At 52.5% G+C, this 22,788-nt stretch overlaps 2 protein-coding genes and 1 long non-coding RNA gene across 4 annotated transcripts; 1 reads left to right on the top strand and 2 right to left on the bottom strand.

Moving 5' to 3' along the window:
- Positions 1 to 6: 6 nt before the first annotated feature.
- Positions 7 to 6,293, bottom strand: TRIM11 (tripartite motif containing 11). Of its 2 annotated transcripts, none has more exons than XM_024750709.1 (6): positions 5,614 to 6,293; positions 3,015 to 3,110; positions 2,532 to 2,759; positions 1,786 to 1,808; positions 1,599 to 1,699; positions 7 to 1,027 (listed from the first exon to the last, which is right to left on the bottom strand). In XM_024750709.1, exons 1-6 carry the CDS (start codon positions 6,019 to 6,021, stop codon positions 480 to 482), a joined length of 1,404 nt encoding a protein of 467 aa, XP_024606477.1. In that variant the 5' UTR covers positions 6,022 to 6,293; the 3' UTR covers positions 7 to 479. The 2 variants fall into 2 exon arrangements, with proteins under 2 accessions (XP_024606477.1, XP_024606476.1); XM_024750708.1 differs by having other exon boundaries at positions 2,532 to 2,762; positions 5,614 to 6,290.
- A 167-nt stretch (positions 6,294 to 6,460) lies between these two features.
- On the top strand, positions 6,461 to 7,227 carry LOC112403307 (uncharacterized). The gene is made up of 2 exons (XR_003003881.1): positions 6,461 to 6,675; positions 6,989 to 7,227. It is a non-coding gene; the product is annotated as an uncharacterized LOC112403307 (long non-coding RNA).
- An 85-nt stretch (positions 7,228 to 7,312) lies between these two features.
- Positions 7,313 to 12,497, bottom strand: TRIM17 (tripartite motif containing 17). The gene is given in 7 exon segments (XM_024750710.1): positions 7,313 to 7,939; positions 8,268 to 8,300; positions 8,303 to 8,367; positions 8,459 to 8,481; positions 10,068 to 10,271; positions 10,782 to 10,877; positions 12,069 to 12,497. Coding segments are annotated over 7 exon segments (1,395 nt in total). The 3' UTR covers positions 7,313 to 7,394.
- Between the last annotated feature and the right edge of the window lie 10,291 nt (positions 12,498 to 22,788).

The following is a 22,788-nucleotide window of genomic DNA, read 5'->3' on the forward strand; positions in this document are numbered from 1 at the left end:
GACCCCAAGACAGGCTGGTGGGCTTGGAGCCACCTCTTGGCCAGCAGTCTCACAAGACAGCAGCTTTCTCGAGGTGTGGCCCCGGGGTTTGAGGGGGTGCTCAGACTGCAGCCTGAGAGTTCTGCAGGCCCTGGTGTCTCACCCCAGACTGAGGCTGGGTGGGGCAGGTTGGTGAGGCTCCTGGAACCAGAGCTACCAGGGCCCTAGGCTCAGGGCTCTGCAAAGGACTGTGTGTGATGCACTGGTGAATGGGGTCTCAGCACCTGATGACCTTGGAGAGTCCCCCGAGGGAGGACAGCCCAGCCCGCACACACTCACATGGCTTCCTGGGAGTGGCAGTGACAGAGTTCAGTTTGCTACACGTATCCGAGTGGCATTATGAGTGTTTTCCATAGCTCAGAGGACAAGCACCCTCTTCTCAGGTTTTTCAAGTGTCTCGCAGACTCGGAAGGCAGGACAAGGAGCTATGAGAGGCCTGCTCACTGGGGAGCCAGCATGTCCCCAGGCCCACCTTTTGGCCTGCAGATGGTCATAGGGGTTGGGCTGCTGGACAGAGGTGAGAAGAGGGCCCGCAGGGTCCCCGAGAAGGGCGTCTCAGGAAAGGTATACAAGAGCGACCCATCGTTGGCACTGTAGAAGGACAGATGTCCAGCCTCGTAGTCCAGAAAGATGCCCACGCGCCGGGGTGGGTCTCGGAGAGGGGCAAAAGCCCGCTCGGAGGAGTTGTAGTAGCTCCCCAGGAACACCAGGATCCAGAACCCGTTACCGGCGAACAGCTCGCCCTTCTCCTTGCGGTTGGCATTCTCTCTGCAGACGCCCAGGGCCCAGCTGGCCCGCTCCCCGACCTCCACCTCCCAGTAGTGGCGGCCCGAGGTCAAGGACTCCCGGCCCAGCACACAAGGCCCGGGGTCGAACCGCTCAGGGCTGTCGGGCAGGGCCTGCCGCAGGTCCCCCCGCCGCACGCTCCTCCTGTCCTCTGACAGTACCAGCTCAGGGTTGGCGGTGTCAGGATCCAGGGTCATGTCCCCTGCAGACAGAACAGTGGTCAACCCTCGAAGCTGTCTGCCCCAGACCCATACAACCTTGCAGTTTGTGACTGCCCACAAACTGACCAAACGCCTTCTCACTTGAAAAGATTCCCTAACCACTTCTAGTTGTATCTTGGACGTTCTAGAAAGCAGTCCATGCTTCCTTGTGATTCATGCCCCTTAGAGCACAGAAGAAAACCCTGAGTGCTTTCCGTGTCCATTCTTTTAGTCCCCAGAGAGAAGTGTGTGTGTGTTCTAGGGCAGCTTTCATCCCAGACTCCACAAACCTGGGGTCCACACGGGTGCTCTGGCACCTGGATGACCCTAGGGAGGTGTTTCCCACCTCTGTTTTTCCTAAATGCATCAGTGAAAAGCCTGGACCTGGCCTTCCCTTAGCCGCTATCTTCTGCCCAATAGCCCTGATCCCTCCTAGTTTCTCATCCCTGAACTGGGAGCCTGCGTGTTGTTCCTACCACAGACCCCCAGCCCACCAGCAAAAGCTCAGGACTGGCACTTCCTCTGGTCTGGAGACAGCGCGTGGGATCCCCCCGGTCTCTGCACAACACTCACCTCGGAACCTCCGCAAGGCCTCCACCAGCCCTGGGACCCTGCACACCGTCCTCATCTCCATGGGCACCACCTCAGGAGGCTGCAGCTTCACGTCCTGGACTCTGGAGGGGCAGTGGAGGTGTCACCCCTGCAGTGGGCCCACCTTGAACCCTGCCCACCTTCCCTGGGGAGAGTCCGAAGCTCCTACCTGCGCAGGGTGTCCCTGATATCCTGTGGGAGAGACACACACTGCGTCAGCACCCATCCCCCAGGTGAAGGGCATGAAATGCAGCCAGGCCAGCTGACACCACTCCCACACTGGGACATCTCAGCTGAGACGCCAAACTGCATTTCACATAAACCTGTGGTCCTTATCTCACTTCCTGGGCCAACCCGTCCTCCTTTCAGAACCTCTGCTTCCTGCAGCTTCTCCAGCAGCATTCACTCATCCTTGAGGGCTGCTCCCTCTCACCTCCTAGCTGCCTGCCTAGCCCTCCCACTTTACCGGCCATAGCCCACTTTCCCACAGGAAGCCCCCTGGGCTGGATCCTTGGCTCCCACCTGCGGGCACAAATTGCAGGGGCCAGGAGCTGAGCAGATTCTCAGGGGTAGCACTGGGCCCACGCAGGAATCCCTATGGGAGACCTGTTGGCTTTTTCTCTCAGCACAGTGGGCCCAAACCTTCAGAGAGCTGGGTGGTGACCCACTGGCCTGTCCCCATTAGGGCTCCCAGACAAGCGCTAACAGCAGTTCGTGCAGTTCAGCAGCGGTGTCCACTCCCTGTGTTTCACAGGAAGGAGACCAGCTGGTGAGGACCTGAGAGGTCCAATCAAGCACCAGTCAGTCAGCCTGCTTTGCACAATGCTTCCCCCACTTTCCTGCTCTCCATTCCCATGCCTGGCCTTCCCTTGACACCCCCCACATGCCCACCCCCAGGAATGGGTGCCAGCTCACCTGCAACAGCCCCAGTGCTGGTAGCTGGCAGCGCCCCTCCAGCTCAGTGATGAGCTCGGCCAGCTGGGCGCTCTGCTGTCCGAGCCGGGCCGCGCTCTCCCGCAAGGGGGGCAGCACCTCCAGCTCTTCCTCCTCCAGCCTCTGCAGCAGCCGCTGCTCCTCCTCCACCAGCAGACGGCGCAGCCTCTCAAACTCCGTCAGCACATTCTGCCGCTGGGTCTCCACCATCTTCTGTGGGGGGCAGGGAGGACAGCTGAGGGCCGAGGACCTGCAGCCACCTTAACCCCCAACCCGGGCTCCCCCACGTCCATCCCTCCCTGACCCCCACTCCCAACCCCCAAACCCACCCTGAGGTGGGTTATACATGGGGTCTGGGGCAGGGGTGCTGCCCAGAAGCACGAGGCTGAATGTGAACAATGGCGTCCTGCGGTGGGGGCCCTCATGCCCCCTGCCCCCACCCACATTGGGTGCCTGGCCACCTGCCTGCCACAAGGAGCAGGTCTCCTCCGCCTGGGCCTGGAACAGCAGTGCATCCTCCATTTGCTTCCGCAGATGCTCCAGGGACTTCTCCAACTTGCCCTACAGGGAGGTGAGCCCAGAGTGACCCCGGCCAGGCCAGGCCTCCAGGCTGGGCCTTATACCTGCTCCCACCTGCCCAACCCCAGCTAAGCCTGAACTCAGCTGGCAGGGACTAGTTGTGGGAAACTGGGCCTGGGACATGACAGGTGGAGCAAACTCAAATTTGCCAGGAGATCCCTCCCACCACTGCCCTAACCAGCTACTTCCCCTTGCCTGAATATCCTTTCTTCTGTTGTTCCCACCCCTCCCTAATCTCAGGGCAACCTTCCCACAACCCAGCTTCCCACTGCATCACCACCGTCTTTCTTCCAAACCCCTTCGTGTCTCTCTGCCTGAACTGGGCTTGCTGGGTTTCAGCTAACTGCAACGAGCCACAGGATGGGCACATTTGTATCTGGCTCCTTGGTCCTGATTTCAGGCCTATGCCTAACATTTACTTCAACCCACACTTCAACCCTGTTTACGACACACTTGGCACCTGGGAAAGCCAGGAGGCCCGAGATGCAGGAGGATCTGAAGGACCATCACAAGAGTGACAGCAGCGCTGGTGGGGATTCCACTATTCCCTCCATCCATGTTCTAGATGCACCAGGGCCCCGGGAGGTTGCGCTTTATAGAGCCAGCACTCCCAGGCTGTGCAGATACCAGCCACAGCCCACTGATGGCAGGTAAGAGCAGTTTGCTGGGGCATCTTCTCCAGCATTAAGACAAAGTAAGCACCAATACAGTGAAGGGTCACGCCATCCCAACACACGCCACTATGGCATCAAGATTATTTAGAGCTGAGGTGACTGAGAAACAGCAGATGCAGGAAGAGCTCTCTGCTCTCCTCCCTTTTGCCGAAACGCAGGGCATAAGTTTTCCATGAGAATGATTCCTACCCAGTACCAGGAAGGGGAACAGTCACCACCCAGAGACAAGCTGTTGGCACTGAGATGAGTCTACCTAAACAAACCTTAGTCATATAACCCTGATGTTCCATTACTTCCCCTCAATATACTTCCTTGTTCCTTTCCCACAATTTATTGGCCCTAGAAGCCCAAATCCCCTTTCTAGTTGCTTGTCTAGTTGCTTTTCCACAATTTATCATCCTTTGTTAAAATGGACTATAAGCCCGAGTCTAACCACTTGAGTTTCTCACTTTTCTGTGAAACCCTTGTGCCATGTACAATTTAAAAGACTATTAAAAGTATATGTCCCTTCACCTGTTGATCTCTTTTGTCACTTTAATTTGCAAGCCTCAGTCATAGAACATGACACTGTAGAAGAAAACACTTTTCCTCCCCTGTGATAGACAGGATTAAGTGCTACCACATGAGACTTTATCAGGTCAGCTGGGAGAGGCCTCTAGAGAGCTGCTGGTCATTCTCTGCTCTTTTGGTCACTTTCCACACCCTGACTGGGGTACTCAGTGACAGAAGTGCAAATCTGCTAGACTGATGTAATGGAGGGGGTGTTCCTGTATGCATGTTATACCTCAAAGTGAGAAGAAAACCACAAGAATTGTGTCAGGACAAGCCCAGTGATGTGGATCAGGTATAGGTTTATTCTGTTGTCCCAGAGGCTTGCTCTATGATAGTGACAGAGTACTGATTCTAACGTTGACTAAAGCATGTACTTGATGCACCTCAGCAGAAAGACACTACTGGCCATAAAGCAGAATGCAAACCACAGTCAAAAAGTTTGAAAGATGCCACCCAATACCTTCGGTTTCAGAAGCAAACCCACCTGCAGGAATGTAGTAGGCAGCTGGCCAGGTGAGCCAGGTAAGTGTTTGCCCGGAGGCTCTTAGCAGAGAAAGGAGTGCTGGTGTTCATTTGGATTTTAAGGAAATGCAGAGAAACAAGGCACCTCAGCCTGGGCTCAAAGCAGGGCTGAGCCCTGGCTTGTCAGCTGGCAGAGTATCCTACTGGGAAAGCCTGGTGGGCCCTGGCGTCCGCCTCCTGGGGCAATGGCTCTGTCCCTGCATTGATCCCTGCCTGGGGCTCTGCAGGGGCTTCCTGGCTGCCTTCCCATCTCTTCTCACCAGAACTTCAGGACTGACGTCGGCCCCACGGCCCTGGCCTGCCCTGCCCACAACCCCCTGAAGGCTCAGAGTCCTCATCCGTGCACGTCCACCTGGGACCAGCCACCTCTGAGGTTCCCTTCCCACTTTCTCCTCTCCCGGCTCCATCCCTGCCAAAGGTCTGTCAAACCTGCCCAGTCCCCGCCCCAGGCAGCCCTCCCACCGGTTCTGTGGGACCTAGACTTCAGAATGCACTCCCCCTCCCCACGACCAGGTCCCCAGGCCAGCACCTCACTGGTGGGCGGTGCCCCAGTCCCTCTAGGGTGCCGTTTGGGACAGGCTACACCCCCCTACACACCCCCGAGACCCGGACCAGGTTGGGATCCGAGCCCACAACCTGGGCCAGGATGGGGCCCCCAACCCCCCAGGCCCAAGCCACGTCCCCCCAACCCGCAGCGACGCCCTGCTAGGCCGTGCTCCGCCTGGACCTGCCCACACCTTGAGATCGTCGGCCGCGTCCTGCAGCGGACGCACCCGGTGCGCCCAGTGCTCCCCTGAGCGCTCGCAGGCCGCGCACAGCAGGCGCAGCTCGTCGCCGCAGAAGGCGGCCAGTGGCTCGCGGTGCGCGGCGCACACGCCCTGTGGGACGGGCGACGGAGGGTGCAGGCGCCGCGCCATCTCGGCCATCTTGGCGAGCGGTCGGTTGGGTCGCAGGTTCCTCTGCGGGGACAGCTCGCGGCACTCGGGGCACGCGTACGGGCCCTCGGGCTGGCCCCAGCAGCGCCGGATGCACTCGCGGCAGAAGTTGTGGCCGCAGTCGGTCATCACCGGATCCGTAAAGTAGTCGAGGCAGATGGCGCAGGTGGCCTCCTCTTGGAGGTTGGTGGACAGGTCCGGGGCGGCCATGGCACCGGTGGAACGGAGGAGGGCAGTGTGGTCCGCCGGGTCGGGCGGTGGCCGGCCGCTGCCCGGACTATGGGGAGCGCGCAAGGACGCGGGGTCTCCGGGGACGCGAGGTGCAGGGCACCAGGGAACTCGGGAGCTTCGGAGCGCAAGGGCTCCGGGGTCCAAGGCTGCGCGACTCCTGGGATGCGGAATATACGGCTCCGGGACTGCAGAGGCTCCGGGAACGTAGGGCCTAGGAATACCGTACGCAGGGAGGAAGAGGAGTCGAAGCGGGGACGGAAGTAGGAAGCAGCTGGGTTTTTTTTGTTTTTTCCTTTGGAGCAACCCACTTTAGCTCCGGATTGGCCGTGGCCTGTCACGCGGCCCGCGGGCCGGACAGAATTGGAGGTTGCTCACCCGCTGACCTTGCGTCGCCGCCGCCGCCTGCGCTGCTGCCTCTGGGCTGTTGCGGTGTTGCACGGTCTGGCCTCTCCGTCGGGCCTGGGGAAAGGTGGGGTGCAGGGGCCGGGGCCAGCGGCGTGCCCCGCACGGTCACTGGGCTGTCCGCGAAGCGCAGAGATCGCGAGGACAAGGGCAAGCTGTGGCTGTGTCGTGGGCCCCAAATCGTTCCCCGTGCGCTCCTGGGTGTCTTCGCGCGTCCCCGGGCTGGGAACGGTCAGAACTTATTGGGTGACGGGCTTGGCCCGCAGGGACTTTGGCCTTGTTGGGGTACGAGTACATTGACCAGAATTCAAGGTTTCTGGCAACTGTTACCTGGCTGTTAATGCGTCTGCAACGGTGGGGCTCAGGCGGAGGTGGTGGGGTGGGTGGTGGAGAGGGAGTGAAAAGAAAGGACCCTCTCTGATCCTCACTCTGAATTTTGCCCCTGCAACTTCCCTGGGTAGAAGGGATGGAGGTGGGGAGCTCTGAGGCTTTTAGGATTTCAGCTTGAAAAATCTCTTCACTTTTTCATTTTCCCCCTGTGAAGGACCCAAATATGGAATTTGTGGAGGACAAAGAAGGTAGATATTTGAGGACTTGGCTCTACATATAAAAACCTGAACCATGGAGGAGCCAATGAATGTAACATCTCAAGTGGAGAGTGAGGGACATGGCTAAAGAACACTGCACCACGCTGTGCCTGGTACATATGTTTTTAGAAACGGACCCACTATGGAAGTTTTCTTTTCTATGAAGCATCTGTAAATATAGCCTCTTAATATTTAACTGCTTTAATCATGATTATATTTCCGCTTTGTGAAACCACCCTGCACAGCCGATGGCTCTCAGCTGCCTCATGCCAGATAAGCTGGGCTGGTGGGCCTTGCTGAGCTGGACCACATCACCTTCTGGAGAAACCAGGGCTGCCCAGGCTCCCCCTCCTTGCGCCGCTGTCACTTCACCCATAGGGTCACTGTAGAGATGACCATCTGGCCCGATTTGGGGGCCCCAAGGCTGAAGAAGGGTTGCAGGAGGCCAGAGAAGGCGGGCTGGGAGTAGGTATGCGGGTGGGACCCATTGTTCACATTGTAGAAGGACACCTCTCCGGCCTCGAAATCCAGGAAGATGCCCATGTGGCTGGGGGGCTCAGTCAGTGTGACGGGTGTCAGGGCAGACATGGCAGGTGCATACCTCTTTCCCTTACATAGCTGCACCACCCAGAACCCATTTTCTGGGCACTTGGGGACCCTGCCCCTCCGGCTCACGTTGTCCCTGCACATGCCCAGGACCCACAGTGCATCACCAGTGAGGTTCATGCCCACCTCCCAGTAGTGCCTCCCTGAGGAGAAGGTCTCTTGGCCCACTGCGCAGGGGTAGGCTAGGAACCTGTCCTTGCCACGGGGTGTGCCATCCATCGGGGTGCTCAGGTAGCGCCTCTGGCGGCTCTCATATAAGAGGAGGTAGGGGTATGCCGTGGAGGGGTCGGGCACCACATCCTCTGGAGACAGACCCGGAGTGGAGGGGAGAGAGGGACCTTTCACGGTCAGGGTGGGGAGGGTGAGGCCCTAGCAGGGGCCAAATAATCCCCCATTCATCCTAACCCCCACCCAGGCCTTGCTTTGGCTGAGTTCAGCTGTGAACCTGGAGTTGCTGCACGATCCCATACCCCAACTGTGGATATTGGTGGTGCCAAGGAGATGGGGCTGGGGAACCATCTGAGCATTAGATAGTGTGGTTGAGACCCGCTCCCCATTGGTGGCCCTTGCCTTGAGTGGCTAGGAGCAGAGTGGGGCACTGCCAAGAGCACCTGGGCCCCCACTACTTACCTTGGAAACTCTTGAGCACCTCTATCTGCCCAGCACCCTACAGACGGTCTTCAGCATGGTGGGGCTGGTCTCTGGGTACTGCACGCTCAGGCTGTTCTTCCTCCAGTGGACACAGGTCTCACTGTCCCCTCTGGCCCCACTTGCAGTCCTCCTTGCACCCATCACCTCCTCCACCGCAGGTGGCTACGTACCTGCCCAGGAGGTCCTTCACATCCTTCAAAAGGCGCGGAAGGAGGAAGAGAGATTGGCAAGGTCTCATGAGGGATCTGTGGAGTTGAGCACCCTGTGTCGACATTTGGCCAGTATGGGCTAGAAGGGCTTTATGATGTTTTCCCACGGCCCTGTTTGCAGTTCCCAGAGTGTAACCCTGTCTTTTGGCTGTACACGGTAAGGTATCTGACTTACCCAAGCCTCCTGCTACCCATCACAATGAATGAGGACACAGGGAAGCTGTCCTGCTCATGATGGACCATGAAGGCATGGGAGACCAAATGGTGTTTTCACCCTGTGGGCCTTGGGCCTTGAGTGGGTCAGGAGTCAGTTTAGTGGGTTGCAAACAGCTTGCTCTTTTTTTTTTTTTTTTTTGGCGGTACGTGGGCTTCTCATTGTTGTGGCCTCTCCTGTTGCGGAGCACAGGCTCCGGACGCGCAGGCTCAGCGGCCATGGCTCACGGGCCCAGCCCCTCTGTGGCATGTGGGATCTTCCCGGACCAAGGCATGAACCCGTGTCCCCTGCATCGGCACGCGGACTCTCAACCACTGCGCCACCAGGGAAGCCCACAGCTTGCTCTTTGATAGAAGACAAAGTATTCCCCCAAAGGTAGAGCGAGTGTATAGTATTGTCTACACCAGGACACTTACTGGGGACAAAACCCACAGGATGCCAGGATAACAGGCATAAAACTGGATTGACCCAGGCACACTGGGAGATATAGATGCCCTGCATGTGGCATTTGCTTCACTTGTGTAAACACATTCCTGTGAGTGTGTGTATAATGGCTCACAGTGTGAAATGTATTTTTTTGCTATGGATTCCATCACTCTGCACACTTGATGAGCCAGTTACCCACTTTTTGGCCAACATAATTGCCCCTTCCAGGGCCTCTGTGTGCAGGCCTATCCCTGGCAGGCCAGCTGCACCTTCTCCCCATTTCCATAGCTGGCAGGTGTGATCATGTGACTTGCTCTTGCCTGAGAAGTCACGGGCACCTGTCTGGGCCAGTGTGTCTGTGCCCTGCATCACTGTGGACAACAGCTGCCCTCAGGCCACATCCCTAGGCTATGAAGGGAATGAACACAGGTCTCTAGGATTGGAGCCTGTCATAGACTGAATTGGCCCCTCCCGAAATTCATCTGTTGTGGAGCCCTAACCCCCAGCACCCCAGCATGTGACTGTATTTGGAGATAGGGTCTTAAAGATGTGATTAAGATAATATCAGGTCATTAAGGTGGGCTGTAATCCAATCTGATGATGTCCTTATAAGAAGAAGCTATCAGGGCACAGACACAGAGGGACGACCATGTGAGGACACAGGGAGAAGATGGCTGTCTAAAAGCCAAGGAGAGAAGCCTCAGGAGAAACCAGCTCTGCCCACTTGAGCTCAGACTTCCAGCCTCCGGGAATGTGAACAATAAATGTCTGTTGTTTAAACCACCCAGTCTGTGGTATTTGTTATGCAGCCTGAGCTGAGACGGAGCCTTTCCCGTTGGCCTGAATCTGTTGCCACAGGTCAGCCCACCCTAACCACACCTGAGCCAGAGCTCATGCCCCCAGCCAGGTGAACAGGTGTGCCCACCTCACCTGCAGCTTCTGGAGCGGTGTGCACTCATTCCTGTCCTCCAGCTGCAGTAGCAGCATCTTCAAGGAGTGACTCTGCTGGTCCAGTGAGGCCATGCTCTTCTGCAGCTTTGCCACTGTCTCCTCCTCCTCCTCCTTCAGAGCCTGGAGGAGGCCCATCTTCTCAAACTCAACCACGATGCGCTCCCTCCGCTCCTTCACCTTCTTCTGTGGTGGTAGTGGTGGGGGTCCTAGGTGAGGTACCGCTCAGGGCCCCACCACCCCAAGTGCCTGCTTTCAGACCCCACCCACCAACCAAACCCACCAGCTTAGAAGGGCTGCTCTGGGGACAATGGCACATCTCTGAATCCCAGTGACCCACAGAAAACCAGCAAACCTGGCAGGCCAGGGGCCACACAGAGGCCCCCTGCACTGTCACCGTAGCATAATTTTACTCTGAGCCCCAAATGGCAACTTCCAAGCATCCGTGTGCCCTTGTTCCCTGCATCTCTGAAATGGCCAGTCTGTGCTGAGGGCACTGTTCTCAGCCCTGGTTTGGCAGGAATTCTGTGACCTGGGAAATCATTGCCTTTCTGGGGTCCCACGTTCACATCCACACGGGACAGTGATTCCTACCTCAAGGGGTTCCACAGGTTCAGGAGACCCTGTGGATGCTTTGGGGCCTGGCTGGGCCTTCCCCACCCTGCTCAGCTGCTGCGCGTGGTCCCCAGCACCTACCTGCCATTCGGCCAAGGTCTGTTCCTCCTTGGCTTGCAACTTCCCGGTCTTCATCATTTCCTCTCGCAGCTATCCCATGTTCTCCTCCAACTTCAACTGTGGGGCACCCAAACCATGGGATTTGGGGTCAGTGGGCCCCCTGCATGCCCCACATCTAGATGGTGCCCTCTGAAGCTGCATCCACCCCAAAGACCATCCTAATGGGGTGAAGGGGATGGAAATATGCCACCTCAAAATCTGCCCCTTTGGCATGAGGACTATTTTGAGCAGGAGGCAACTGAGAACAGATGCAGAAAGATGCCTTCCAGGGGCTCCCATTACCTGAGCAAAAGCACCTTGCTGGGAATGTTTTATGCCCATGAAGAAGATGGAAGGTTGGTGTTAAGATGGACCTGCACTAATAACCCTTATCGTCCTTTGATTTCCCCCTATATATTTACTTTCTGCTATGCTCTGAATGTTTGTGTCCCTCCCCGCCAAATTCATATATTGAAGCCTTAACCCACGATGTGATGGTAGAGGTGGGGCGTTTGGGAGGTGATGAGGTCATGAGGGTGGAGCCCACATGAATGAGATTAGTGCCATTATAAAAGTGACCCCAGAGAGCTCCCTTGCCCCTTCTTCCATGTGAGGACACAGTGAGAAGTTGGCCATGTATGAACCAGGAAGGGGCTCTCACCTGACTGTGCTGGTGCCCTGATCTTGGACTTCCAGCCTCCAACTGTGAGCAATACATTTCTGCTTATAAGCCACCCAGTCTGTGGTATTCTGTTACAGCAGCCCAAGCAGACTGAGACACTTTCCCCATAGTCTGCCACCCTTGGGAGGCTGAAACCTTTGCCTTTGTCTTGTTGCTTTTCTCCAAATGTATTATTCTTTGTTAAGATTCTAGATAAGCCCAAGTTCTAACTGACCCTTTTTTACTGTTGCTGCAGTGTCTCCCAAGTGACTCGCATCACACGCATGTGTTAGTAAACGGTTTGCCTTTCTCTTTGATTTGTCTTTGCTCAATCTAATTTATGGGCCCCCAGCCAAAGAGCCTCAAGTAGGTGGAGGAGAAAGGCTCCCCTCCTCTTACCTAACAGAGGGTTGCCTGGCCTCCCCACACAGATGGCCCCACACAGATGGCTGTCCAAAGAATGTGGACAGGCCCATGTGGGGACTTTGTCAGTCTGGACTCCTGCATAATCAGAGGTGACACCACGATGGCCTGGCCACCAGCCTGTTTTGTCGTGGGAGTGCGGGGACACTTGGACCTCCCTGCCCTGGCCCCCAGCCCAGGCCCACCTTGTATTCCTGCACAGCCTCCTCAATAGGGACCACCCTGTGGGGCCGGTGTTCCCGGGACTCCCTGCAGATGACACAGATGGGACTCTGGTCGTCCTCACAAAAGAGTTCGAGCAGCTCCTGGTGCACCTGGCACAGGTCCCTGCTCTGTAGGCTGGGGTGCTGCCGCGCCATCTCGGCCACCTTGGTCAGCAGACGGTTGGGCCGCAGGTTCCTCTGGGGGGATAGCTTGCGGCACTCGGGGCAGGGAAAGGAGCCCTTACACTTTTCCCTCGTTTTCTGGCCTTTGGCCTTCTCCCAGGTCAGCCGGATGCACTCTCGGCAGAAATTGTGACTGCAGGTGGTCATCACGGGGTCTGTGAGGTAGTCGAGACAGATGGAGCAAGTGGCCTCCTCCTGCAATTTTCTGGCAAGTTCCACAGCATCCATGGCTCCTGGGGAAGGAACGGAGTGTCCTGCCACATCCTCTGTCTGGAGCTCTGTCTGGGCGCTCCATAGTACTCTCTCAGCAACCTTTTGCAGATGGAGTCTGAACACGGGGTTGTTAGGGTACCCTGACTTATCTTCAATAAGAGGCACAAATGCCTCCCTGGAAGCTGACAAAGACCCTCTCCTTCACCAAACCCCAGTCAGCTTCCGCTGAGCTGTAGGCCTGTCTTTAGCTGGCCCCACCCAGTTTCAGCGAGAATTTCACAGTACTCCCACCATAATATCTGACCTAGTTCCTCATTCCCACCTTTAATGAACACATGTCCCTGACCCTCCTTGGGCAAGAATCCTGTTAGGCCAGTTTAGCAAGAAGCCCCCTCCTCATGGCGCCTCTTAGTGATTTTCCATCACTGAACCCCATCACCCTGCTCCTTGGCTACAGATGTCCAGCTGTCTTGGCTACAATCAGAGATGACCCCCCATCTCCCTCTGCAATTGCAATAGTCTTAAATAACGTCTTGCGTACGGTTTTAACAAGCACCATGTTTCTCTTTAACAGAACACCCGCAGAACTAAGGAAAAAGGGAGTTTTAGAGGAACAACACTCTCTCTTCCATTAGGGAGCGGGGTTGACGAAGGTTCTCTCTTTAACCAACTCTAGCTCAGCCTCCCTGAACTTTCCAGCCAGGCCTTGGGCTTCCATGTTTGTCTCTGCATTGTTCGAGTTTAGCAAGAATCCCACTAGGTGGGTTTAACCAGACACACCCCCTCCACCCCTTCTACTAAGACGTGTCCTCTTAATAATTTCCCATAACTTACCCCCACCCTACTCCTTGGCTGTACATCCCCACTGGCCCATGCTGTATTCAGAACTGAGCTTCACATGGGGTTCTATATAGAACCCCAGGTTCTATGCTGATCTCTTTCTTCCTATTTCAATAGTCCTGAATAAAATCTGTTTTTACCCCTCTAAATACCATCCAGCTCTGGTTTTCCTTGACAAGGTGCTGTGCAGAAAAGACAAAGGACAAAGACAAAGACAAATGCACACATGCACACAAACACACACTGCACACAAACACACGTACACATGTATGCACGCATGTTCACACACGGGCACACATACACAAAAGCACATGCAGAGGCACCTACACACGTGTACACACTTGAACACACAGACACACATACACACACACACTCTGGGGTTGGAATACCCATGACCTTATCCAGTGGAGGTCCAAATCTTCCCCTGTGCCCTTCACTGGGTAGTTGTTAGGGCTGAGTTACAGACTGGATTTGAAAACATCATTTCTGAATTACAAGCATCATCCAGGTTCCCTTTTGTACAATCTGAAATGATGGCGGCTGGATTCCGCAGATTCGTGAGTCCCTGACATTGGTTCACTTTGCCTGGAGCTGTCTCTGTGAAGAGCCTTTGGGGTCAGTCTCTCTGCTTTCAGCTGCCCTTAGGCCCAACCGCTGCCCACCCAACAGAAGCTGGGTGAGAGCAGGGCAGTCTGGTGGGCTGGGGCTCAAGCTCCCGCTCAGGTTTTGGGGGAAGCTATCCAAGGGCTCTGGGTCAGTGACAGTGGACGGGCCTCCTTTGACCCCAGAATGTACCTCTGTAAATGTAGGGCTAAAATAGTTGGCTCCTCCCAAGTTACAACCACCTTCAAAGCTGGGACGGCCAGCCTGCTAAGGGCAGGGGGTGCACGGGGTCCCAACCTGAGCCTCAGCGCCCACAGGGTGACCACCTGCCTGCTCCCTCAAGGGGCTGGTACTCACGGGGGAAAGGGGTGCACGTTGCACCTCGCCTGGAGCCCCCAGCCACGCCTGCAAACGCGGCCCAGGAAAGCCTGCGTTTGCGCGATGGAGACCATCGGGGAGGGCGGGGCCCGTTATCAGGGTGCGGGGCGGGGAGGTTTACCTTGGCGAGAGGTTGTCAGCAGTCTGGGGATGGAGGCAGGGTCCTCCTGATGCGCTAGGAGCCGGCACAGAGGTGGGGGTGGGGAGGAGAGGGAGCAGGGCAGGGGGCTTGGTAGCCAAGAGGGGAGGGGAAGAGGTAGATGGGGATGGGAGCCTTGTCCTTGGTGGGGGCGAAGACCGGTGGGGAGGCAGGGGGCGGATCCCGTGTTGGCAGGGACGTGAGGACGGAAGAGGCAGCAGGGGTCAGGCACCCCTTTGGGGAAGATGAAGGGGGTCGCTGGTCAGTAGGAGGCCCCAGGTCTCCTGCAGCTCCCGCAGCTACGCTCTCCCCGCTCAGGCGTGGCTGGCTGAGGTGTGTTTCTTGTTTCTTTGACGTCTCTAGGATGGAGTCTGGTGGTTCAAGGTTCTGCCCTGTGTGTGCCAGGGCAGTGAATGGGGGTGCGGGCCAGGCAGCTTGTTGAATGAAGGAATACTGGTTGCCAGTTCGAATTCCCTGGAAGTTCCTGAACCTCCTCTGCATGTAAGGTGATTCTGGGCTGACGATTTCTTTCAATTTAGAAACTAGAATCACAGAATTTTTAAAACATTTCTTTCTCTGTCCTTTTCAAATGTGTGTAAATCTTTTTACGGGCTAAATAAGCCTCTTGGCCCATCTCACATATCAGGAATGATTCAAGGACCCAGGAGCATGTCTGAAATGTAATCATTTCCCAGAGGCCTCACTTGCCATCTGACTTCAAATCACCTTTGATCATAATTGTAGGAGAAAATTAGCAACATTACTGAGAAGACATGAAAGTAATAGGTTGTATCCACTCAGCCATAGAAAAGGATGAGGTTCCCTTCCAGCTCTGAAGTCCCGATCAGCGTCATGTTCTGATCGAATGCTCATTCAATAACAAAAAAAAATTGTTTTTTCTCTTCTCTCTTTATGGAGAGGTTTTCTGGGTTGGGAGCAGATTTTGTTGTGTATTATATTTCCCCAATATCAATGTGCAGCAGAAGTAGAGAACTAACGGTGATCAGATTCAGACTCACGTCTTTGCCCAGAATATCGTGTACAGCTGTGGGTGTGGCTGCAGGTACTGCAGAAGCAAAGTTTTGAAGAACTGGAAAGACTGTTAAACCTGCAACAGGGCTGGAGAGCCTTTGGTCACTGTTGAGACTTTGAGGCAGGGAGAGTGCGGATTAGGGCCCAGCATCATCTGTGCAGCTTGTTGGAGGCCCAGTGGGGAGGCTGCTGGTCCCTTATGAGCTTCTACTACTGGCTGTGACACCATGCCACTTGCTCAGAAGGACACATGGACCCAAATGGTCCAGGTAATAGCACAGAGCATGCATCCTCCCAGAGGCAGCTTCTTCCCCACAACACCCCCTATTCTCTTTCCAACGTGGAAGTCAGTGGAAACAACCCAAATGAGAGCGAGCAGAGGGTGTTTATTCATAGCTCTCTGCAGCAAGGGAGATGGCCACCGTCTCTTGGCAGCAATTCAGAGACAATCCGTGGGGTGCGAGAACTTCCTTGTGGAAAAAGAGAAGGTTTCATCTGTGCCCTGATGGAGGTTGTGGGTCTGGGGAACTGGAGCAGCTGACTAGAAGTGGAGTGTCCTGGACTGTCGCTAGAGATAGCAGTCTGATGTCCCACAAGTCTGACTGGCAGCAGGCTGGCTTCCTGGGCTGGTTAATGTAGAGCGTATTTTGGTTTCCTGGACAGGTTTACTATAGACTGAATGTGTGCCCCTAAAATTCGTATGTTGAAACCTAGCCCCTGGGAGGTGGGGCCTTTGGGAGGTTGATTAGGTCAGGAGGGTGGAGCCCTCATCAATGGGATTAGTGCCTTTATAAGAGAGACCCCAGAGAGCTCCTTTGCCCCTTCTATCAGGTAAGGACACAGCAAGAAGATGGTTGTCTGTAAACCAGGAAGCAGGCCCTCACTAGACACCGAATCTGTTGGTGCCTTGATCTTGGATTCCATCTTCCAGAACTGTGAGAAATAAAGTTCTATGGCTTATTAGACACCCTGTCATGGTATTTTGTTACAGCAGTCAGAGCAGATTAAGACAAGACTGCTGCACGTCGTGGGTCAGAGTTCTGTTTTTATATATGATCTGACCAATGTTTGTATGTTCAGTCTCCAACTGGTATGAAGCTGCTGTTAGATCAGGGCTTGTCTGACCGGGACAGAGACCATCTTCTCAGCCCAGTGGTTTCCAGAGGAACATTTTGAGACCACACGTGGGGCAGTGGTTTCCTGCCCACCCCGAAGCTGTCCTTGGTGGTCCCCTCACCCTTCCTGTGTGGAGAGCTCGGCCTGGCAGGAGAGCTAGCTGCAGAGAATCAGCTCAGGCTGTGGTGCCTGGAGACAGTAGAGGAAGGCCATGGATCCGAGCAGAAGTTGGATGAAGAACCAGTGGGTAAGACCAAGGAGTACTTGTGTTAGGGAACCATTAACTGAAACCACCTGCCCTGGCCAGGCAGCATAATAACTGCTTGCATGAGCTATCTCACAACAGAAGGTCCCCAAAAGGAACACGGAACTAATAAGCTACTGCCAGCCAGAAGGATTCGGGAGAGGACAGAAGAAGGGAGGAGACACCAGCCCATAACATGTCCTGCCAACCTCCCAGAAATCATGTTGGAATCCATCTTGGCTGAGAGATGTGTGCACCACCAGGAAGGACCCTGAGTCAGACCAAATATGGGCACAAGCAAGATGATTGGCCAGAGACAACCCGGAAAGCTAACTCCATTACCATAAAACCTGAGCCTGCGAGCCTTGTGGCAGAGCAGTTCTCTTGTGTTCTCTTACCCTGATGCCCCTTGCCAATAAAGTCTCTTGCTTTGTCAGCACGTGTGTCTCCTTGGACAATTCATTTCTGAGTGTTAGACAAGAGCCCACTCTTGGGCCCTGGAAGGGGTGCCTCTTCCTGCAACACTTGGGTGCCTGAGCCTGTGGCCTTCGGAGCCTCACATCACTTCATGCCTGATGACATGGACTTACAATTTCACTTCTAGCTCTTTTTTCTACTTAATTACTTTTGTAAAGTTTGAATCATTTTATTTTGGGTTTTTGTTTCCATCCATATTTGCCACTTTTAGCCAGAGGGACAGAAACCAAACATTTTAAATCAGTCTTTTTTTTTTTTTTTTGGAAATACACAAAACTAAATATAAAAGGAAATATAAACTTTCAAATGATGATTTTGATGTGTTTGTAGCATTTATTCTTCTGAGATGTAGGGAAGGAAAATTGTTTCCTCTACCATCTTAAGGGCATGTGAACTAAACTGATAAAAGAATAATAAGAAAAGGATACACATTTTATTTGATGTTAATTGTTTTAAAATTAATGTGCATGGGGGCTTCACAGACAAGAACTGAACCCCCCCCCCCCCCCATAAAAAAAAAAACCAGACTCAAGGGCTTATATTTAGATTGAAAAAAAAATCACAATGTGGGAGTTGTGAGTTAAGTTTTATTTGGGGCAAAATGAGGACTATAGCCTGGGAGACAGTGTCTCAGATAGATCTGAGGAACTGCTCCGAAGAAGCGGGGATATGGGGAGTCAGTATATATGTGATTTTGGTGAAGGGGGATACATGCAATAAAGCAAGTATTTTGGCGGAAGGTTGCTGCTAGTCATGAGGAGCAGATTGTCTCTGTTAATGATTTTAGTGCTTTTCTAGATATAAGATGCAAGAATTTGGGCTCATAATCTGCCCCACCCCCTGGCATTTCTAGCCAATAGCATTACTATTGTCAGGCTGAGACTGGCACAAAACAGGCATATTTTGGATGACATATTCGAATCCATTTCAAAGGTTATTGTCAAAGATAAAGCCGGACACTAGTTAAAGGTGGTAAAGACAGATTTCATCCAGTACTATTGTAAGAGGGGAAAGAGACCTCAGTATAGAACTGACTTCAACTCTGAATACTGCAAAGACAGCTGGGATTTGTAGACGGTGAGTGGATGGAAAATTACTAAGAGGAAACATCAGTGAGAAGGGGGTGTTGACAGAAATAACCAATAAACAATCTATAATAAGAATAGAAAAGAGCTTTATTTCAGCCAAACTGAAGACTATAACCTGGGAGATAGCCTCTCAGGTAGCTCTGAGGAACTGCTCTGGAGAAGCTTGTTTTTCAGTATAGTTTTATATCTTGTCCGATCAAAGAACATCAAACAGATGGGGGGTACATTCATTCAAGGTTTAAAAAATAAAACCAGATCAGCAGTGCGTCAGTAGGGCTTTGGTGCCTGGGAAGGGAGTCTTATCATCGAAGGAGTGCTTGTACTGGCGTCCTAAGGAAGACTAAAGATTAAATAATTTTTATCTTTTAAATGGACATTCTTTACTTCTGATCAATGCACTTTTTTTTTTAATGACTGAAGCAGTTGTACAATGTATGTTTGATAGACTGCAAACAGGCTGTTCTAGTTAGCATAAAATTCAAGTTAAATCATACATAAGCCAGAATGACTTCTCCATACGTCAGTATGTGAAAATTCCATCCACCAGGGGGATTCTTGCTTAACTGCCTGTCTTAGTCTGTTCAGTGTGTGGTAATAGGATACCATAGATGGGGTGGCTTGTAAACAACAGACATTTATTTCTCACAGTTCTGGAGGCTGGAAGTCCAAGATCAAGTTGCTGACAGATTTGGTGTCTGGTGAGAACCTACCTCATGGTTCGTGGACTGGCCTTCTCACTGTGTCCCCACATGGTTGTAGCGATGAGGGAGCTCTCTGGGGTCTCTTTTATAAGGTCAGTAATCCCATTCATGAGAGCTCTACCCTCCTGGCCTAAGCACCTCCCACAAAGGCCCCACCTCCTCATACCAGCACCTTGGGGGTTAGATTTCAATATACAAATTTTGGGAGGCCATCAAGTGGTCTACATCACTGGCCTAACAGGATTCTTGCTCAAGGCAGGACAAGGATGTATGTATACACCAAAGGTGGGGAATGAAGAACTAGATCAGACCTCATGGGTTGGGGGCACATCTTACTAAACTGACTTAACATGATCCTTGCTAAGGGCACTGCCAGAATGAACACAGACGCCCAAGGTCCAGGCCTTGTTGAGAGGAGGGCTCAGAGGAGCCTGGCTGGAGTTTGGTCAAGGAGGAGAGTCTTTGTCATTAATAAAGCTTGAACTTGCTTTAAGACTTTGGGGGCACTGCAAGCTGCCCTCTGGTTTGTGGGAGCTGACGGGCATTTGCATACTTTGCAGTGATGTCCAAAATGACTGGGAGAACCATCAGCATTCCTGTAAACCTTAAAGTTGGTATTTTATGGAATATAATATAGGGGACATTTTAAAGTACATTCAATACCGCTTTGGGGTGTCATTTCCACAGAGCTGTGGGATTTTGGTCTACTCGCCTTGCAAAAGTGGAATCCTTTATGCAATTATCCTCAAGACAGGTACCCACATCCTAGTGAAAAAGATGTGTGCCTGTCCTCCTTCGGGAATCTGGTGGGAATGGGCGTAGGTCAAGCGTCTGCAGCCCTGCAACTTCCAGGCCTGGTTCCAGTTTTGCCTTTTGAAATAACAGAGTAATCCTCTCCTTCTTCTGCCTCACGTAGCCAGTCCTTCAAGTATCTGGAGGTATCCACTTTGTTATCCAGCCCACACCTTCCCCACTGGCCCCTAACAGGTTGTCCATGCTTCAACCATAATACCCGCACTGCTGCCACCATTCTTAACTTGGCCTGGTTTCCGGATATCTCACCAACATGATTGTTTTTCTCTGTAGTTACCACAGAGCCTGCCATATCTGTCGGGATTTTGTTATAATAACAAACTGCCCCATATTCTGAAGATACACCACAGCAAAGGTTATTTCTCACATCCACTGCCTATGCATCGTGGGCCTTGTAGGGGAGGGGAAAAAATCTTTCCCCCCATCCTCTTATGTTTTCCTGAGGTCTATGAATTAAACTGACATCAGGCAGATTAATAGAAGAAAAAGCATCCAATTTTCTTATGTTTTTAATTATGTATGGGAGCTTCCTAGAAAGAACTGAAAACACAAATTGGTGGTTAGACCCTGGGGCCATTATACCATTTTAACAAAGGACACTAAATTGTGGAGAAGCGACTAGACCAAAGAAAGGTGGTCTGGAATTCTGGGGGAGGGGGGTTGTGGGAAGGTAACTAAGGAAATGTATGGGAGGCACTAATGACAGATAAAGGTTGCTTGTGCAGACTCATCTCAGGTGATAAGTCCCTCTCCTTTTTTTGGTATAAGAGAGGGGGCACCTTTACGCATGGAAATTTTCTTTAAAAATGGGAAACTTCTGCCCTGCTTATAGGCAGAGAGAGGGAGGACAGAGAGCTCCTCCTGTATCTGTTGTTTCTCAGTTGCCTCCAGCTCAAAATCAATATGCCAAAGGAGCATATTTTGGGGTGGCACGTCCCAATCCCCTTCAGCCTCTTGGGGATTTCACTGTAATGTGTCCTCTCTCAGGAGGCCAGTTCATGGCCTCTACCATCTGGAACATTGCCAGCTGCCAGGATGGGGGTCACCAGCTCTCAAAGCCAGTTATTCCGGAAAATGCCAGTAGGTCACCCTCTGGCTTCACAAAGCCCTTAATTATCTTGAGCCACTGGGACCCGAGACACAGGGCTCCTTAGTGATGGCTGGCAGCATCTATTGGGGCCTCAGCTACCTTAGGAAGTGGTGGCAACCCAGTGGACATCCCAGCCAGGCAGCCTGAGAACACGGAGGACACCCCTGTTGTGTTTATGGGCTCACTGCAACAGCGAACTCCCAGCAGAGGAGCTGTGCAGGGTCTCCCGGGAGAAAGGAAAAGACAGCAAGATGATACACGAACCTTCAGTCCATGATGGTCCAAAGTTGTTTGTATTAGACAACTAATGGATTTTCCTGTTTAGGGATCTGGTGTTACCCACTTCTGGAAGCTCTTCTTCACAGCCAGAGCCACTGTGCCCCTCTGTTCAGTTTGCACTCTCTGTTCCTGGTAAGTGATGAATGTGAGCCAGGGCTCCTTCCTCTGCTTTGTTCCAGTTTCTACCTGCATTCCTTCTCAAGGACCAGGCAGGTGGGCAATCAGAGAGGTCCTGGTGGGGTCAATTAGACAGGCAACCCATATGTCCTCATAAGGCGGGGGGCAGGCAGGGGGCGACCCATTGGAAAAACTCTGTTCTGCCTGAACTGCAGTTCCCAGCTTGTGGGTGCAGCTCCTGTGGAGAGGGAAGGGGAGTTGCCCATAACGTTCTGTGGGGGGAGATGCTATTTAAGGTATAAACTTGTAACCAGTAGATAAATAAGTTCTAGAGATCTAATGCACTGTTTAGTGATTATGGTCAACAATTCTGTATTATAAATTTAAAGTTGCTAAGAGATTAGGTCTTTTTTTTTTTTTTTTTTTTAAGATTTTTTGTTTTTATTTTTTGGCTACGCCGCATGGCATGTGTGATCTTAGTTCCCCCACCAGGGATTGAACCCACGCCCCCTGCATTGGAAGTGTGGAGTCTTAACCACTGGACTGCTGGGGAAGTCCCAAGAGATTAGGTCTTCATTGTTCCTTCCACAAATAAGAACTGCTAATTATGTGATGTGATAGAGGTGTTAACTAGTGCTATGGCAGTAATTATATTGCAATATATAAATGTATCAAATCCACACCTTACACTTATGTACTGTTATATGCCAATTATATCGCAATAAAAATAAATTTAGAAGAGGGTTCTATAAAGTCTCTGAAGTAAAAAGGAAGTAACAGTTCTTGATACTGGGCAGCATGTAACTCAGGAGGAGGAGAACCTCAGATTTTGGCCCCAAACTTGGTTTGAAGGAGGGCTTCATGGTGTAAATCATGCCTGTTATTCTGTGACCTCAAGGCACAAGTCTTCTGCAGGTGCCATGGAGGAGAAGTGGTCTGTGAAAGCTCAGGAAGACCTGTAGGCTGAGTAACCACTGGTGACAGTAAGGGGAAAGCTGATTTTTATTTTAAGTAACTTCATGGTGTTGTCTGCTAGACATAAAAAAGGAAAAGGAACATCTGATAAAGCAGACATTGGCCTTTTGTTTAAAAATGTACCCGGATCGGTTTTATTCAGGTAAAGAGTTCTGTAATTTTGAGTGATACTTACCTTGCAATAGTAGAAATAAGACATGTTTCAGAATTTACATTGCTGATGTGACTTAAATATTTTATTTATTTTCAGAAAGGAAACCATAGAAATGGTATAAAACTTAAGAATTCCAACAGGTTTATAGTGAAATTTGAGTCTCCCTCAATCGGGGGTTTTCTCAGTTCCTCGTTTCCCTTTTAAGATTGAATTCTTTGTATATTCTTCAAGAGGTACATATTCAATCATCTAATTATTAT

Source organism: Neophocaena asiaeorientalis, unplaced genomic scaffold, assembly GCF_003031525.2.
Source record: "Neophocaena asiaeorientalis asiaeorientalis breed wild unplaced genomic scaffold, Neophocaena_asiaeorientalis_V1.1 scaffold742, whole genome shotgun sequence".
Classification (NCBI taxonomy): domain Eukaryota; kingdom Metazoa; phylum Chordata; class Mammalia; order Artiodactyla; family Phocoenidae; genus Neophocaena; species Neophocaena asiaeorientalis.

Coding starts and splice junctions, on each gene's coding strand:
- TRIM11 (XM_024750708.1), bottom strand. CDS start 6,021: ATGGCCGCCCCGGACCTGTCCACCAACCTCCAAGAGGAGGCCACCTGC. Junction 1,700..1,785: donor ATCAGGGACACCCTGCGCAG/GTAGGAGCTTCG, acceptor CTGCCCCTCCAG/AGTCCAGGACGTGAAGCTGC. Junction 1,028..1,598: donor GGCCTTGCGGAGGTTCCGAG/GTGAGTGTTGTG, acceptor TTCTGTCTGCAG/GGGACATGACCCTGGATCCT.